The sequence below is a fragment of the Ochotona princeps genome, chromosome 5 (assembly GCF_030435755.1).
Source record: "Ochotona princeps isolate mOchPri1 chromosome 5, mOchPri1.hap1, whole genome shotgun sequence".
NCBI lineage: Eukaryota > Metazoa > Chordata > Mammalia > Lagomorpha > Ochotonidae > Ochotona > Ochotona princeps.
Window position 1 is genome coordinate 78,082,504 of NC_080836.1, and position 17,204 is coordinate 78,099,707.

The 17,204-nt window shown below is 45.7% G+C and overlaps 1 protein-coding gene across 29 annotated transcripts in view; it reads left to right on the forward strand.

Annotated features, from left to right (window-relative positions):
• Positions 1–742: 742 nt before the first annotated feature.
• The window catches only part of ABI2 (abl interactor 2), a 99,234-nt gene continuing 82,772 nt past the window's right edge, over positions 743–17,204 (forward strand). For all 29 annotated transcript variants that reach the window (XM_036493015.2, XM_004576918.3, XM_058664878.1 and 26 more), the window contains exon 1: positions 743–1,060. In XM_036493015.2, the coding sequence (XP_036348908.2) occupies positions 944–1,060 (117 nt within the window). In that variant the 5' untranslated portion in view covers positions 743–943. The remainder of the gene's footprint in view (positions 1,061–17,204) is intronic.

Here is a 17,204-nt window from a genome sequence, read left to right on the forward strand (position 1 = left end):
GATCTGCCTTTAATTGTGTGTGTGTGTATAATTTGTGTGTATGTAGTATATTCAACATTTTTCAAGGTGTTTTCACAACCTTTATTTTCTCCTTGGAACAGCACTGTGATGAAGAAGCAAATTAGTTTCAGCAAAACTATTTTTAAACTTAAATACTGATCCGATGAGAAAAAAAAGAGGGGGGCCACTGACGGAACCGAGCAGTGAGAGGGCAGAGAGGAGCGCCTCGGGGGCTGCCCGGCCGACCTGGGGACCCCGGCTTCAGGGGGTACACCAGAGCAAAGGCGGCGGGGCAGGAAACCCAGTGTACACCCCAACTACAAGGGGGCGAGCTCCAGAGAAAGGAGGAACTCAGGTGGCTCTGGGAGGTGCCTGTGCTAGTTCTGTGCAAGCTGAAAGGGTGTGATCTTTGGCCGAGTGTGGCATCTCCGGCAGCCTCCACGAGCCTCCAGGGTCTCCACGGAGGGTTCGGGTCCGGGGAGGAGCCTAGGGCGCCGGCGGGAAGGCGGCGGCGGAGCTCGGGAGGCGCGCTCCCGCCCGGCTAACAAAGGCCGCCGAGCGGGACTCTCCGGGCGCCCAGCGTGTCCGGGGCCCAAGGGTTAACCGCGCCCGACGCCCGCGCGCATCCCGGCCCCTACCCGCGCCGTCGCTAGGAGACGCCGGAAGTGGGGGCGGGGAGCGCGCGTGCGCGTGCCCGGCCGGCCGTCGCCGCGGTGACCGGCCTCGCAGCCCCGCGGCCCGCGCCCCGCCCCCGGCCCCGCCGCCCCCGGCCCGGCGCGCGCGCGCTGGGGGTGTTGCTGGCTCCTCCCGAGTTCCCGCCGCGGTCGCCGCCGCTCCTCCTCTCCACCCCCTACCCCCCCCCCCCAGGCTTGGGTTTCCCTGGCGTTGCTGCCGCCGCTACCTCTGCGGGCTGTATGAAGAGGAGGAGGAGGAGGATGTGAAGATGGCGGAGCTGCAGATGCTGCTGGAAGAGGAAATCCCGGGGGGCCGCCGGGCCCTTTTCGACAGTTACACGAATCTGGAGCGAGTGGCTGATTACTGCGAGAACAACTACATCCAGGTGCGACGCATTCCCCGGCTGGGGCGCGTCGGGTCCCGGGGCTGGCGAGCGGCGCTGGGGCGACTCCCGGAGCTGGGCGACTCCCGGAGCTGGGGACCGCGCGCCTCAGGGGCTCACCGGGCCGAGGCCGCGGGCGCGGTGGGGACCCTGCCCGGCTGGGGAACGGGGCCCGGGCTGGGGCTTGGGCTGGGGCTGCTCCTTGGGGAGGCTGCAGGAAACGACATTCGTAGAACCTTCCTAAAAGCCGTGAGGCAGTCCCCGGTGTGGTGCGAGTGGCGGTCGCTTCCCACCTCCTCGCCTCCTGCCGGCGGCCGCCCCCGCTAGCCTTGCCATTCAGGGTCCGGGATGGCGGAGGCGGCGAAGGGTGGCATTTCTGAGCAAACGGAATCCTGCCTCTTCCTATGGCGGGATGGATGGCTTTCCGTCACCCTCCCCCCTCCTTCTCCGACCCCCAAATTCCGGGAGATGCAGCTATGTAACTGCCAAGGGAAGAGCTTCAAAACCTCCTTAAATACATACATACGTATAGATTTTTAGATATGTATTTTATTATTCTGAACGGCTGGGATTTAACAGCAGTTGTCTCTAGTTGGAAGTTAATGCCATTTTCTCCCCGTGGAGAATGGGCTTCCTTCCATTAACATGACTTAACTCGTCTTCTCCAGTCCCGTTAGAATAGGTAATTTTCCTTTGGGGAAACAGCTGTGGGTTTTTTAGAGAGAATTAGGAAAATGAGCCTCATGGTTGAATTCCCCCCCCCCCCCCCCGCGATGGTTGCTTTGGCAGAGGCACACATAGTGGCAGCGGTGTGCGTGTGCGTGTGCGGTGGGCCTCGCGCGGGGGGTGAGGGATACTGGGGAGATGAGATTCAGCTGCTCTTGGATGGAGCGAGACGTTGTGTGGGTTGAAACAGACCCCTTTAAAAAATTGCTTGCAAGGTTAGCAGGTTAAAACCACACTTGACAAATCCAGCATCTTTTCCTTAGCCGAATTACAGGCTCCGCCTCCGTTTTTCCCCTTTCTTTGCCCATTTTAATTCTCTTGGGGAAAAGGTGGAAAAGGAAGCAGTCTGTTAAGCTGTTTCCTTATGGTGTTTTTTTTTTTTTAATTGTTTTTTTTTTTCCTCTCCTCGCTTCCACGCTTCCACCCCACCTCTGCGGGCATCTTCACATGGCTTGTACTGGAAGGCATTCTTAAAGTGTCAGTGAAAATTGTAAAAAAAAAAAAAAATTAGATATTATCTGGTTGGCTCATAAATTTTGTTAGGACCCCATGACTAACCAGGTATGCTGTTGTGAGGTTTTTCTTGATTATCCTGTAGGGAACATTTGTGTTGGACAAAGAACTAGATGGGATCCAAGTCTCCCTTTAGAGAGGCAGGTGGAAGTCTGGCTAGAAGGAATAGAATATCTTGGGTTGAAGATTAAAGCAAAGAAGTACAGATGTCAGTGTTGGGTAGGAGAGATTGCAAGGTTCAGTTGGCAAGGACTTTTTTAGTGTCTGCTGGATGTGTTTGAATGTGTCGCGTGGCCTGGAGCTGTGTCGGGTTTATGGTAGATGCCTCTAGTCTCCAGTTTCATAGTCTAGTAAGTAGGAGAGGCTGATCCGCAAGCAAATGCAAAGCATGGACAGGTGAACCGGCCTATCCAAAGGGTTCTGCATCCATGATTCAACTGATTGAGACTATTCTGAGAAAAAGGTGGGTCTCTGTTGCACATATGTGGCTGTTTCTCATGGTGATTTGTTAAGCAGTAGAACAGCTCTTACAGGTCACGTTGGCTCAGCTATGTGAGCAGTGCCGAGATGATCCAGGCTACCCTGGAGGAGGTGCCGTAGGTTGGTGATATGCACGTGCACCTACTAGGCCACTTGATGTAAGGATTCTGGATTCTGGTGTCTATGAAGGTTCTGGAACCGGTCTCTGGAGGGTAACGAGCCACACCTGTGGTTAATTTGTAGACGCTTGCATGTAGGTTAGGCAAAACCTAGATGCTTGAAGCCGCAGCACAGTGCAATGTACACTGGGCAAGATTAGTAGGTCAGAGAAACTGAGGATGGAAAGTGATTGGATGGCAGCTGCTGTCAGTAAGCAATGCACTTACCTGCCTTTGGGAGATCATTTGTAGTGTCGTTTGAAGGTATGGCTCCCCTGAGCAGTTAGGTAGAAGTGTGCGGATTGGAAGGCTGATGGTGGCCTGTCTTGTGTGTGCCTGTTTCCTCCAGGTGAAAAGAGGCATGGCTGTTGCTACCAGTGGGGTTTAGGAATGGTGCAGTGTTTACTGTGGCTGAATTTTAAAATGTAAAGTACACATATTGATTTAACAGAAATGGAATTGAATTGCAGGGTGTCCTATTTTTTCAGTTTTGTGTCTGAAGTAGAATTTTTCCGCTTGACTTCTTAGATTATCATCTATTTTAGGATGTGGTGGGCCTATCATTGGTGCACCCTCTCGGGATGACAGTGCTCACATGACTGGTTTGTGGTGAAGTTGGTAAATTGATCGAAGTGATAGTGGATTTGTGCTGATCCAGCTAAATGTTTGGCTGCCTGTCTTTGTCTGCAGAGAACTGACCAGCAGAGGTTTTTTTCTTTTATGCTGCCTGTGACCCTGTAATAGAGGAAAGTTAATTGGCAGGATCAGCTATCAGATAGTCAATTTAGCTTCACTAAAGCCATCAGTCACTAGCATGAGCTATCTAACTCAGTACTTATTTCATTTGGTTGGAAATGTAGTTTTTGCTTATAAAGCAGGGAAAAGATGTGCTGATCATGTGTAATAGGTAATACGTGTTTTTGTTCAGTGTTCTTGGAAACTAATTTTATGCCTAGGAATATAAAAAATTAACGCAAGGAAGAATAAATGTGGACTATATTTAGTGTGAAAATTGATCAAAGAAAGGGAAATGATTGCATTGTTCTGAGAATGGTTGTATTCTGTTGAAATCATTTTTCTTAGCTACGTTTTAGAAATGCCACTGACAGTAGCACTGATTTATTTTAAGGATTTATTTTTAATTGAAAGAGAGGAGAGGCAGAGATCTTCTGTCTTCTGTCTGCTGGTTCACTCCCCACATTGCAGCAGTGGCCAGAGGAGGGACAGTCCAAAGCCAGGATCCTGGATTGTCCTCTGGGCCCAGAACTTGGACTGTCTTCTGCTGTTTTCCCAGGCCCGTTGCAGGGAGCTGAACTGGAAGTGCAGCAGCTGGGACTCAAACCGGCACCATTGTGGGATGCTGGCACTTGAAGGTGGAGAATTAGTCTGTAACAGGCTGCCACGGTGCTGCTCCCTGGACAGTTTTATTTTTTTATTTAAAAGATAGATTTACTATCTATTTTTTTTTCTTAATCAGAAAAGCACATTTATAGAGAAGGAAAGAGATTTTCCATCCTCTGGTTCAGTTTCCAAATGGCCACAATGGCTAGAACTGAGCTGATCTGAAGCCAGGAGCTTCTTCCAGTTCTTCTACCTGGATGCAGGGTCTGAAGAATTTGGGCCATCCTCTACTGCCTTCCCCAACCATAAGCAGCAAGCTGGATCAGAAGTGGAACAGTTGGGCTTGAATCCATATGGGGTGCTGACATTGTGTGGGGTGGCTTTACCTGTAAGGCCACAACTTTGGTCCCTAGACAATTTTATTATTTGAAAATAAAGCAGTAAGTCCAACTCCCCCATCCTCAAAATGTAATAATAATAATAATAAAAAAAGCCTGTTTTGCTGCCATTCCTCAAATAGATTTTATTTATTGCCTGTAATAACAGCTTAGTGAATGGTGAAGACTTTTTTTGAGCATGTAACACCTGTGTGCTAGTCTCTTAGGAATTAAATAAATTCTTTTTGGTTAACTTGGAATCCACACATTTCTGAAGGAGCGTAGGTTCATTTAGTCTTTTGGTTAACTTAGAATTTACAAATAGAAGGATTTTTAAAAGATCTATTTTTATTGCAAAGTCAGATTTACAGAGGGAAGGAGAGACAGAGAGGAAGATCTTCCATCTGCTGGTTCACTCCTCAAGTGGCTGCAACGGCCAGAGCTGAGCTGATTTGAAGCCAGGAGCTTCTTCTGGGTCTCCTATGTGGGTGCAGGGTCCCAAGACTTTGGGCTGTCCTCCACTGCTTTGCTGGCCACAGGAAGGGAAGTGGATGGGAAGTGAAATAGCCAGGATATGCCTGGCACATGAAAGGCAAGGATTTAGCCACTAGGCTATCACAGGTTCCATGAGACAGCCCATTTCAACCTAGTTGCAAGTCTGATTCTTTTAGCTCAGTATCGACCCCCTTACACATTGAGAATCATATGCTGGGTGCCTTCCCCTCCCCAGTCCCTCTGGCTTGATTAATTTGCTAGAGTAGTTTATAGAACTCTGAGAAACACATACTTAGATACATTGGGTTGGTCTAGCAGTTAAGGCATCTGTATGCTATGTCAGATTACCTGGGTTTGACTTCTGACTCCAGCTTCCTGACAGTGCAGACGTTGGAAAGAAATAGTAATGATTCATATGATGGTTCCTGCTGTCCCCATCAGAAGATCGGGATTGATTCCTGAGTCTTGGTTTTGGTCCAGCCCTGGTCTGCATGGGCATTAGTGAGTGAACCAGCCTTCAATGGGATCTGCCTCTGTCTGCCTGCTTCTCTACTGAATAAAGGAAAAACAAAAGATGGAAATAAGCAACCAGTAGGTCTGGAAGGATCCTTCCACGGTATGCCATCTGCTCAGCATGTGAATGTGTTTCTAGAAGACTCTGTGTTTTCAGCTGCCCAAAAACCCTCTGAGTTGCATTTTTATCAGATCTATGGAGATTTCATTGCATAGGCATGATTGAAACATAGGCAGTATGTTGAGATGGGGTTGGGTGAGAGAATCTGATTCAGTGTTTAGAAACTGGGGAAAATGCTGAAACCTGCTTGCCTTGTAGGCATCAGATGTCCTCCTGAAATGGGAGTCTTTAAATATATGAAACTTACAGTTACGGGGGTGGGGTGAGTAGAGATAAAGATCTTCCATCTACTGCTTCACTCCCCAAGTTGGCTGCAACAGCTGGGACTGGGTCAGGCTGAAGCCAGGAGCCTGAAACTGCATCCAGGTCTCATGTTGGTGACAGGGGCCCAAGTAGCCGGGCCATGTTCTGCTGCTTTCCCATGCACATTAGCAGGAAGCTGGAACAGAAGTGGAGCAGCTGGGACTCGAACCCATGCTCATATGGGATACTGGTGTCACAGGTAGCAACTTCGCTTACTTCGCCACAGTGGCCGTCTGTGAAATGCTGGTTTTTTGTTAGCTGTCTAAACAAAGTTGAATCAAGGAACTTAAGATTAGAATTTCTGTGACATATTGCAGAGGAGAGAAATTCCAGTTTTCTTGGGCTCCCTTGGGAGAAAAAGGAGCAGATGAAAGGAGAGAATAAGGTTAAAAAGAAACACTTGGCTTTCAGAACCTTAAGTGTCCTAACATTTTTCTGTTTCTCCGCGAAATAATAGAGGTAATACATGTGAGTAATGAGCCAGGAATTGTAATGAAAATGAAGATATGTGTGTTATTGTAATGTTCAGTAATTTTTAAAAAACAATTTATGTATTTAATTGAAAGGCAGTGTTACAGAGGAAGAGAGGGAGAGAGCTTGCTTCCACTGGGGTTCACTCCCCAGATAACTGCAACAACAGGCTGCTCTGAAGCCAGGAGCGTCATCTGGGTCTTCTGTGTGGGTGTAGGGACTCAATACTCGAGGCATCCTCTGCTGTTTCTCAGACACGTTAGCGGGAGCTTGATCAAAAGTGGAGCATTTAATCTTTTGTGTATGGTATAAGGTAGGGCTCAAACTCATTCTTTTGAGACTTTTAACAAATGGAGGTAAGAGGTGTTTTTTTATTTTTTTACACTTTAGGGCTGAGCCAAGTTGAAGCCAGGAGCTTCATGCTGATCTCTCATGTGGGTGGGTGCAGGGAGCCAAGTATTTGGACCAATTCCACTACTTTTCTCAGGCCGCTAATACGGAGCAACTGAGTCACAAACCAGTGCACGTATAAGATGCTGATGTCACAGGTATATACCCTGTATGCTGTGACACCAGCCTGAGATAAATTTTTTGGTGAAAATATAATTTGAAATCCATGCATGCCAAAACTATTCGTTTGAGAAGCAGAGAGAATTGCTTCTTGGCTTTCAGCTAAGATCAAGCGAGAAGCAGAGAGAGGAGAAAAGTACTCAATACTGGTAGCTGCTCTCAAGGTCCAGATTCCTGTGGTGCTTGGGGGGTGGGTAAGGCTGCCCCTGGGAGCCAGACATTGAGTCCAGCTCTCCTACAGGGGTGACAGGAACCTGATTATTGGGGCCTCTCCTGCTGCCTCTTGGAATCTACATCAGTGGGAATCATGGTTGGGGCTGGCAGGGATTGAACCAAGGCACATAATTTTGGGATAGGCTTAACTGCTAACCCATGCCTCAGCCCACAAGTTAGTTTGTTTCCAAAATTTGTCAAACAAATTGATAAGAATTATATACTACTGTAGTTCTATTGATTTTGAGATTTTAAAAATTTACCTTATAGGTGAAGTTGAACATCTTTTCCTTGGATTGCTATGTATAATCCATGATGTTATATTTTTAAAAAGTAGAGTATTAAAAACTCTAGTTTTGTACCCTGAAGCCTTGCTAAACTATTAGCTCTGATTTTTTTTTGTAGGTGCTTGGGGGATTTTGTTTTTAGATTTATTTATTTTTGTTGGAAAGTCAGATATACAGAGAGTAGAGGCAGAACGATCTTCCATCTGCTGGTACACTCCCCAAGTGGCTGTAATGGCTGGAACTGAGCCAATCCAAAGCCAGGAACCAGGGGCTTCTTCTGGGTCTCCCATGCAGGTGCAGGGCCCAAGGCTTTGGGCCGTCCTTGACTGCTTTTCCCAGGCCAGGAGCAGGGAGCTGGGCGGAAAGTAGGGCTGCCAGGACAGGAACCAGTGCCCATATGGGATCCGGCATGCGTGTGGAGAGGACTTTAGCTACTAGGCTATCACGCCGGGCCTGGGGGGTTTTACATGTAGGATCTTGGTATATGTAAGTAATGATAGTTTTACTTCTTTGTTTGCAATTTGTGTGTCTTGATTTTCTTGATTTTCCTGAGTAGGCGTGCATATGGTCAATAGAATCATTGAATGAACTTCCTTGTCTAGTTCCTGATCTTGGGTTTGCTTGTTGTTACTTACGATGTTGTTTGTGTGTTCATAAGGTCCCTTCATCACATTGTACTCATTTCCTTCTGCTCTTAGTTTGTTGATATGCTTGTCAAGAGAAACTGAGTTTTTCAGATGTGTTCTCTGCACCTATAGAGGTGTTCTGTTTTCTTTCTCCCTTTATTTTTTAAAATACAGCTTACTGTAGTGGTTTGTTTTCCTGAACAGTCCCTGCAGGCCCCGGATACAGACTTCACTGTGGCGTCAGGCCCGGGATACAGACCTCACTGTGGCGTCAGTCCTGGGATACAGACCTCACTGTGGCGTCAGTCCCGGATACAGACCTCACTGTGGCGTCAGTCCCGGATACAGACCTCACTGTGGCGTCAGTCCCGGGATACAGACCTCACTGTGGCGTCAGGCCCGGATACAGACCTCACTGTGGCGTCAGGCCCGGATACAGACCTCACTGTGGCGTCAGTCCCGGGATACAGACCTCACTGTGGCGTCAGGCCCGGGATACAGACCTCACTGTGGCGTCAGTCCCCGGATACAGACCTCACTGTGGCGTCAGTCCCGGGATACAGACCTCACTGTGGCGTCAGGCCCGGGATACAGACCTCACTGTGGCGTCAGTCCCCGGATACAGACCTCACTGTGGCGTCAGTCCCCGGATACAGACCTCACTGTGGCGTCAGGCCCGGATACAGACCTCACTGTGGCGTCAGGCCCGGATACAGACCTCACTGTGGCGTCAGGCCCGGATACAGACCTCACTGTGGCGTCAGTCCCGGGATACAGACCTCACTGTGGCGTCAGTCCCGGATACAGACCTCACTGTGGCGTCAGGCCCGGGATACAGACCTCACTGTGGCGTCAGGCCCGGGATACAGACCTCACTGTGGCGTCAGGCCCGGGATACAGACCTCACTGTGGCGTCAGGCCCGGATACAGACCTCACTGTGGCGTCAGTCCCGGGATACAGACCTCACTGTGGCGTCAGGCCCGGGATACAGACCTCACTGTGGCGTCAGTCCCGGGATACAGACCTCACTGTGGCGTCAGGCCCGGGATACAGACCTCACTGTGGCGTCAGTCCTGGGATACAGACCTCACTGTGGCGTCAGTCCCTTTCACGCACTGCTGCATTTGATTCGCTGTAATTTCACTGAAGATTTTTCCACTATTATTTACAGGGAATAGTAATATTTATCTCTAGCTTTGCTGTTGTATGTTAGTGTTGGCACAGAATGAGTCAAGAAGCTTTTCGTTTTTTTTCAGCATTGTTGAAGTGTGTATGTAGAATTGGTATTTCTGCCTTGCAGAATTCACTGTGACTGCTGAGTCCAGAATATTGTTTTGTGAACTGATTTTTATTTTCAAATTAAATCTCTTTAACAGACACAGGCTTGTTCAAATGATCTGCTTATTTTTTTGAATAATTTTTAGAAAAGGATTTATTTGTTCATTTGAATGGCACAGCTTCACAGAGAGAGGGAGAAACAACGAGATCTCCCGTTCACTGATTTGCTTCCGAGATGGCTGCAATCGCTGGGGCTGTGCCAGGCCAGGAACCTGGAGCTTACTCTATTTCCTGAGTGGGTGCAGGGTTCTCAAGCACTGAGTCACCTGCTGCTCTTCCAGGCTCATTAGCAGGGGGCTGGATCGGAAGTGGAACTGCCCTGTTTTGGCACCCATGAGAATTGCTAGTGTTGCTCGCACTAGTGCAGCCTGTGATGCCACATCACTGGCTCCCCCAACAAATTTGCTTTTTTTTTTTTTTATTGGAAAGGAGGAATGACAGGAGGGAAATCTGAGGGAGAGGAAAAAACTTTTCCTGCTTTGGATCTGATGGCCACAATAGCCAGCTCCAGACTAGGCCACAGCCGGGAGCCAGGAACCTTTTCCCGGTCTTCGTATGTGTGGCAGGGACTCAGGTACTTGGGCGTCATTTGTGCCTTCGCAGGCACGTTAGCAGGGAGCTAATGGGAAGCAGCTAGACCTCTGTATCGCATCTCAGACCCCTATCTTTTTCTTTATGAGACAGCTTTGTTAGTTTGGGTATTTCAAGGAATTTGTCTTAAATTATTTCATGCACTTGCATAAGTTTTCCCTTAGTTCCTATATTTTATCGTTTTAATCTTTAGTTTATTATTTAACTAATTATATATTTTTAAAAGAATATCTTTATTTGAAAGATGCATTTTTGTAGAGAGAGAAAGCAAGAAAGAGAGAGAGAAGTCTTCCATCTGCTGATTCGCTTTCCTAAATGGCCACAAAGGCCATAGTTGAGCTGGTCTGAAGCTGGGAGCCAGGAGCTTTTGCCAGGCCTCCTACATGGGTACAGGGGTTCAAGACTTCGGACCATCTGCTTTTTCAAGCCACAGGCAGGGCATTGCATCGGAAGTAGAGCAACTGGGACACAAACTGATCCCATATGGGATGCTGATGCTTACAGGTGAGGATTAGCTTACCATGTCACCACACTGGCCCTTAGTTCTATTTATTTGATTAATCAGAAAAGCACAGAGAAAAGGCATGGAGAAAGAGCGCTCGTATTCCTTGGCTCACGTGGAGACTAAGGCTGGGCCAGACTGAAGCCAGGAGCCAGGTCCCACTTGTGTAGAGGAACCCCAAACCACTAAGCTGTCCTGTTGTGCCCCAGGGTACCCAACAGTGAAATCTGGAATCCAGAGCAAAGGGAGGGTGTGAACTCGGGCACTCTGAGATGCGATATGGGCGCCTAGCCACTAGGCAGAACACTGCTTCCCCAGTATTTATTTTTGATACAGTTTATTTGTGCATTTCCTCAAATAATTAACTTTTGAAAAGTGGCTTATTGTGAAGTGTTGTTTCCAAATACTTGATCATTTTTTTTAAGATTTATTTGTTTTTATTACAAAGTCAGATATACAGAGAGGAGGAGAGACAGAGAGAAAGATCTTCCATCTGATAATTCACTCTCCAAGTGAGCCACAACAGCCAGCGCCAAGCCGATCTGAAGCCAGGAGCCAGGAACTTCCTTCAGGTCTCCGACACGGGTGCAGGGTCCCAGGGCTTTGGGCCGTCCTCGACTGCTTTCCCAGGTCACAAGCAGGGAGCTGGATGGGAAGTGGAGCCACTGGGATCAGAACCGGTGCCCATATGGGATCCCGGGGCGTGTTCAAGGCGAGGACTTTAGCTGCTAGGCCACCACGCTGCTGGGCCCCAAATACTTGATCATTTTCCATAGATTTTCCTATGATGGAATTCTAATTTTTTTTGTGTGTTTGTTTAGAAAGCACATATTTTGTTGATAAAGATCTATCTGGGGCCCAGCGTGGTAGCCTAGCAGCTAGAGTCCTCTCCTTGCACATGCTAGGATCCCATATGGGTGCCTGTTCTAATCCTGGTGGCGCCACTTCCCATCCAGCTCCCTGCTTGTGGCCTGGGAAAGCAGTTGAGGACGGCCCAAGGCTTTGGGACCCTGCACCCACGTAGGGAGGCCCAGAAGAGGCTCCTGGCTTCGGATTGGCTCAGCTCTGGCCATTGCAGCTGTTTGAGGAGTGAATCATTGGATGAAGATCTTCCTCTCTGTCTCTCCTCCACTCTGTATATCTGACTTGCAATAAAAAATAAAGTGAATCTTTTAAAAAAAGAAAAGATCTACCATCTGCAGTTTTATTCCCCAGATGGCTGCAATAGCCAGGTGAGGTTGAAGGCGAGAGCTGGGAGTTTTCTATAGTATAGGTTTGCTACACTGAATATTTTTGGTAGGAGGTAATGTAGAAGGCAGAGTGCTAAAACGTAAAAACGGAATAAAAACCCCCAGAGCAGACAAACCCAGAGTCTGTCATGATGCATGGTGATAAAAACAGACAAGGAATGAACCCACTTTCAGCTGGATAGTTCCTCATGACTACTTTATAAATGACTGATATATGGAGATAAAGGAATTTTAAAGAATCCTCAGCGTAAACATTGCACATCCGTTTGTGTGGATTGGATTGTATCCTCGGTCTCAAAGCTGGTTACATTTATTGAGGAAGCAGTACCCTTCACAAAGCTGTGTTTGTACTAAATTAGTTGGAGTAGCCATTTTGAGTGATTCCATATTAATGAGACAAACTGGCAAAGAATTATTGCTTCCCTTTGACCCTTCATGCATCCTCAGATGATACAGCTAAAAATAATTTTTGCTTTTGTTTTAGAGGAAGCAGTTCTGATGGATTCTGCTCTTTTCAGTTTAGAAAGAAAGAAGTTCTGTAGTTGAGCAGCATGATAAACATTGCTAGTTCATTTGTATGCTGAACCCTGAATGACATGGTTTCTGTGACCCTGATTATGGTGGTGGTAGCTCATTTCCACAGTTTCAGCAGAAGATAGACTTTTCAATTAGTACGAGTAGAGTGGAGTAACAGATAATGTGACATCCAGAATGGCATATTGTTGGTCATTTTTCATCTCAGCATGCAAAGTGAATATTAAAAATATTCTTAATTTTTAGAGGAATATATGGAGAAGCACAAATGATAAAATTATCTGGGGTCTTGTGTTGCAGCAGCTGTTTGGCATGTCTGCACCCCGTAGGAGTGCTGGTTTGGCCCTGGGTGCTCCGTGTGTCTGATCTAGTTTTCTGCTATAGCACGTAGGAGGCAAGAGATAATGACTCACGTTGTTATTGGGTTGCTGCCCCTCATATCAGAGACCTGGACTTGGTTCCTAGCTCTTGCTTCAACCTAGTCCAGTCCTGGCTGTTGGAGGCAGTAGGTGAATAGAGTAGAAGAATCTTTCTCCATGCTCTCTTCTCTCACACTCTAATCACAAATAAATCTTAAAAACGTGAAATCTCACATTGATTGATTTATTATAAACCACAGCTGGGACAGGGCCAGGCTGAAGGCAGGAACTTGAAACTCAATAGGCATCTTGCACGTTGGGCAGGGACCTAAGTACTTGAGCTCTTAAGTATTTGAGTCTCCTAGTGTGGAATAATAGGAAACTAGAATCAGGAGCAGACCATTGTGAAAAGGGATGTGGATGGCCCACACAGCATTTCAACTGCATGCCCAGTGCCCAGCTCTGTTACTTAACATTTTTGTTTAATGTGTAATATTTTTATATATTTTCAAGGGGTACAGTGTAATACCTTACAACTTGGATACAACATAAGCCCATCAAGTCAGACATTTCCATCTTCTGATCTTTTCCCTGTGTTTGGTGCCTACCTGCTCTTGTTTTTTTCACTTTGTTTATAATACATTTTTGTGACTTTAGGTAACCCCATGTACAATGGGACAATAAAACTTAATTCTTCTGCCTTACTGGATTTGGTACCAGTCATCCAGCAGTTTCTTCCCTCCACCCTTCCTACCTGTATTGCCACTATACTGCTTAGAACGACTGTTTAACTTCTTCATATGTGGATGAACATGTGTTTGTCTTTGTGTCTAACTTATCTGACTTATCACAGTGCTTTTCAATTTCATCCATTTAGCTTCAAGGTCAGGATTTCATTAATATGGCTGAGTAGTATTCCATTGCAGCTAGTATTTTCTTATCTGTTAATGGACACCTAAGTTGATTTCATATCTTAGCTGTTATGATATTTCTGGAATAATTATGGGAGTGTAAGTATCTCTGATGTGCTGATCTCAGTTCCTTAGATAGAAATCTTAAAGTGTGATAGCTGGGTCAAAAGGCAGATTTATTTTTCACTTTCCTAAGGAACTTCCATAGTTTTCTTTACAGTGGCTATACTGTATGGATTCCCACCATATATGGATTAAGGTTCCTTATAAAATTACTACCACTTGACTTCTTTTTTTTTTTTTTTTTTTGCTTTTTGGTAGCAACTGGGTTTTAACCATATTTTAAACATTGTGGTGTACTGTATTTTAAATATTTTTCTGCTGAGTTTTTATTTTGCATTTTAAATAGGTTTGTATTCTTTCATAGCAGAATGAGAACTACTTATGTGGGTTTTTACAAAATGCTTGTTTTCATCTACATGAAAGAGAGAAATTGCCTATTTTATTGGTTCATTACTCAAAAGCCAGTAACATGCAGGACTGAGCAAGGTCAAACCCAGGAACCTGAAACTGCATCCATGCATCCCATGTGAGTGGCAGGGACCCAAGCATTGGAGCCATCATTTGCTGCTGTCCAGGGTGTGCTAACAGAGCGCTGGATTGGAAGCAGAGGACTTGGGATTCAGACTGGTACTCTGATACAAGTGGGCTTTGCAAGCTGTTGTTCAAGTAGCTGTGCCACAATGCCTGCCCTTGTGTCTGTGTGTGTTTTATTTATTTTTATTGGATAGTCCTATTTACAGAGAGGAGAGAAAGATCTTCCATCCACTGGTTCACTCACTCCCCAAGTGACCACAATAGCTGGAGTTGAGCTGATCCAAAGCCAGGAGCCAGAAGCCTCTTCTGGGTTCCCACTTGGGTGCAGGGTCTCAAGGCTTTGGGCCATCCTCGACTGGTTTTCCAGGGAGCTAAAAGGGAAGTGGAACAGCTGGGACTTGAACCAGCACTTATATGGGATCCTGGTGGATGCAAGGTGAGGATTTAGCCGCTGCGCCATCGCTCTGGGTATATCCAGTTTTTAATACTAAATATTTTATAGTGTAGTTGTGCCAGTCTTTCCTTTATTGTCAGATGTTCAGAAGGTTTTGTTTGTGTAATAGGGTGTTAAATGAAACTTTTTCTGTTTTCTACTTGAATTTGTTCTTTTGGAAAATGCCTGCCCTTTTTCTTTCGCCCATTGCTTCACAGAGTTGTTTGTTTTGTTGTTGAGGTTCTGAAGCTCTTTGTATGCTGGATATTAGTCCCCATCTGTTGTGTAGTGTGCAAAAATTTTCTCTCATTCTTTTGGTTGCTTCTTCACTTTGTTGATCATTTTCTTTGCTGTACAAACAGTTTGATGTAGTCCCATTTGTTTATTTTGGCTTTGACTGCCTGTGCTTTTGGTGACTTTTCTAAGAAGTCTTTAACAATGCCTGTATCTTGTAGTGTGTTTCCTATGTTTTTCTCTAATATTTGATGGTTTCTGGGTACACATTGAGGTCCTTGATCCGTTTAGAGCTGCTATTTGTATAAGGCAAAAGGTAGCGGTCTTGTTTTTTCTGCAAGCTGATACCCAGTTGTCCCAATAGCACCTGTTAAAGAGACCTTTTTCCCTGGATTATTTTCAGTTCTGTTCTCAAAGATCAGTAGTTGGCTATACATGTGTGGGCTCACTTTTGTTTCATTGATCTTCTCTGTTCTTGTACCAGTGCAGTTGTTTTGATGACCACTGCTCTGTAGTGTGCCTTGAGGTCTTTAATTGTGATTCCTCCAGCTTGATTTTTATTCTTCTGGATAGCTTTGGTTATTTGTGGTCTCATTTGCATCTACTATTTCTGAGAAGTATGTTGTTGGGATTTTGATTGGGATTGCACTGAATCTGCATATTACTTTGGTAATATAGACTTTTTTTTTTAAAAAAAGACTTATTTATTTTTTATTGGAAATTCAGAATTATAGAGAGAAGGAGAGACAGAGAGCAAGATTTCCCATCTGCTGGTTTACTCCCCAAGTGGTTGCAATGACTGGAGCTGAGCCGATCCAAAGCCAGGAGCCTCTAGCCTCTAGCCTCTTCTGAGACTCTGACACGGGTGCAGTGTCTCAAGGCTTTAGGCTGTCCTTGACTGCTTTCCCAGGCCACAACAAGGGAGCTGGATGGGAAATGGAGTAGGCAGGACATAAACCCGCTCCCATATGGAATCCCAGCATGTGCCAACCTTTAGCCACTAGGGTACTGTGCTGGGCCCAATATAGACTTTTTGATGGTGTTGATTCTACTGATGCAGGAATGTGGTAAATTTTTCCATCTTTTGAAAGTTTGTTTTTCTCCCTATTGTGATTGTGTACACTGGCTCTGTATTTAAGGGTAAGTATAATGGAAATGTAGTAGAAACAGATACATTGAGATGTGGAGACAGAATAGTATGTCTCTGTGCCTATAGAACAAGGTTGGTTGGACTCCCAATTAAATGGTTGTAGATGTCCTGACAGTAGGATACTGGACTCTCTGACACTGTCCGTGGTTGCATTGTCGGAATACACTCTAGTGGCAGCATGGTGGACTGTTCATGAAAGATACCCATCACAAAATGAGAAGGGAAATCAGTGGGAGGGGAGGGAATTAAAGGAGGGGGAAGGGAAATCCCAGTGTCTTAAACTGTGTCATAAAACAAACAAATGAGGTCCTGCTCTCACATCAGAAATGCAAAAATAAAGATCAAATATTTAGCATTGCACTTTAAAAATTTCATCTTTTAATGTCTTCCTCAGTTCATTAATGTTTTGTAATTTTCATCATAGAGATCTTCCACGTCTTTGGTTAATGCTTAATGCATGGTATTTAAAGTGGTTCTCTGCTATTTTGAAAGGGACTGTTCTCACAAGATTTTTTTTCAGCCATGGAATTGTTTATATATACTAGGGCCATTGATTTGTTCATTGATTTTGTACCTTACCACCTTGCCAAACTCCAGTAGTCTCTTTATGAAGTCTTTTGATTCTTCTATATGTAGAATCATGTCATCTGTGAACAAGGATAATTTGAATTTTCACCTTTAATTTGAATTCCTTTAATTTTTTCTTCTTGCATAATAGCTCCAGCAAGGGCTTCTAATACTGTGTTGAATAGCAGTAGCAAAAATGGATAGACTTACTTAGTTCAGATCTTAGTGGGAAAGCTTCCTGTCTTTCCCGTTCAGTATGGTACTGGCATTGGGTTTTGTTGTGTATTGCTTATCTTGTTTAGGGTTTTTAGCATGATGTGTTGCTGGATGTTATCAGATGTCTCTTTTATCTTGAGATGACCGTATGGTTTTTATACTTCGTTCTGCTCTGTGGTATATCACATTTATTGACTTGCATGTGTTAAATCATTCCTGCATGCCAGGGAGAAATACCACGTGGCCTGGTTGTATGCTCTACCTGATGTA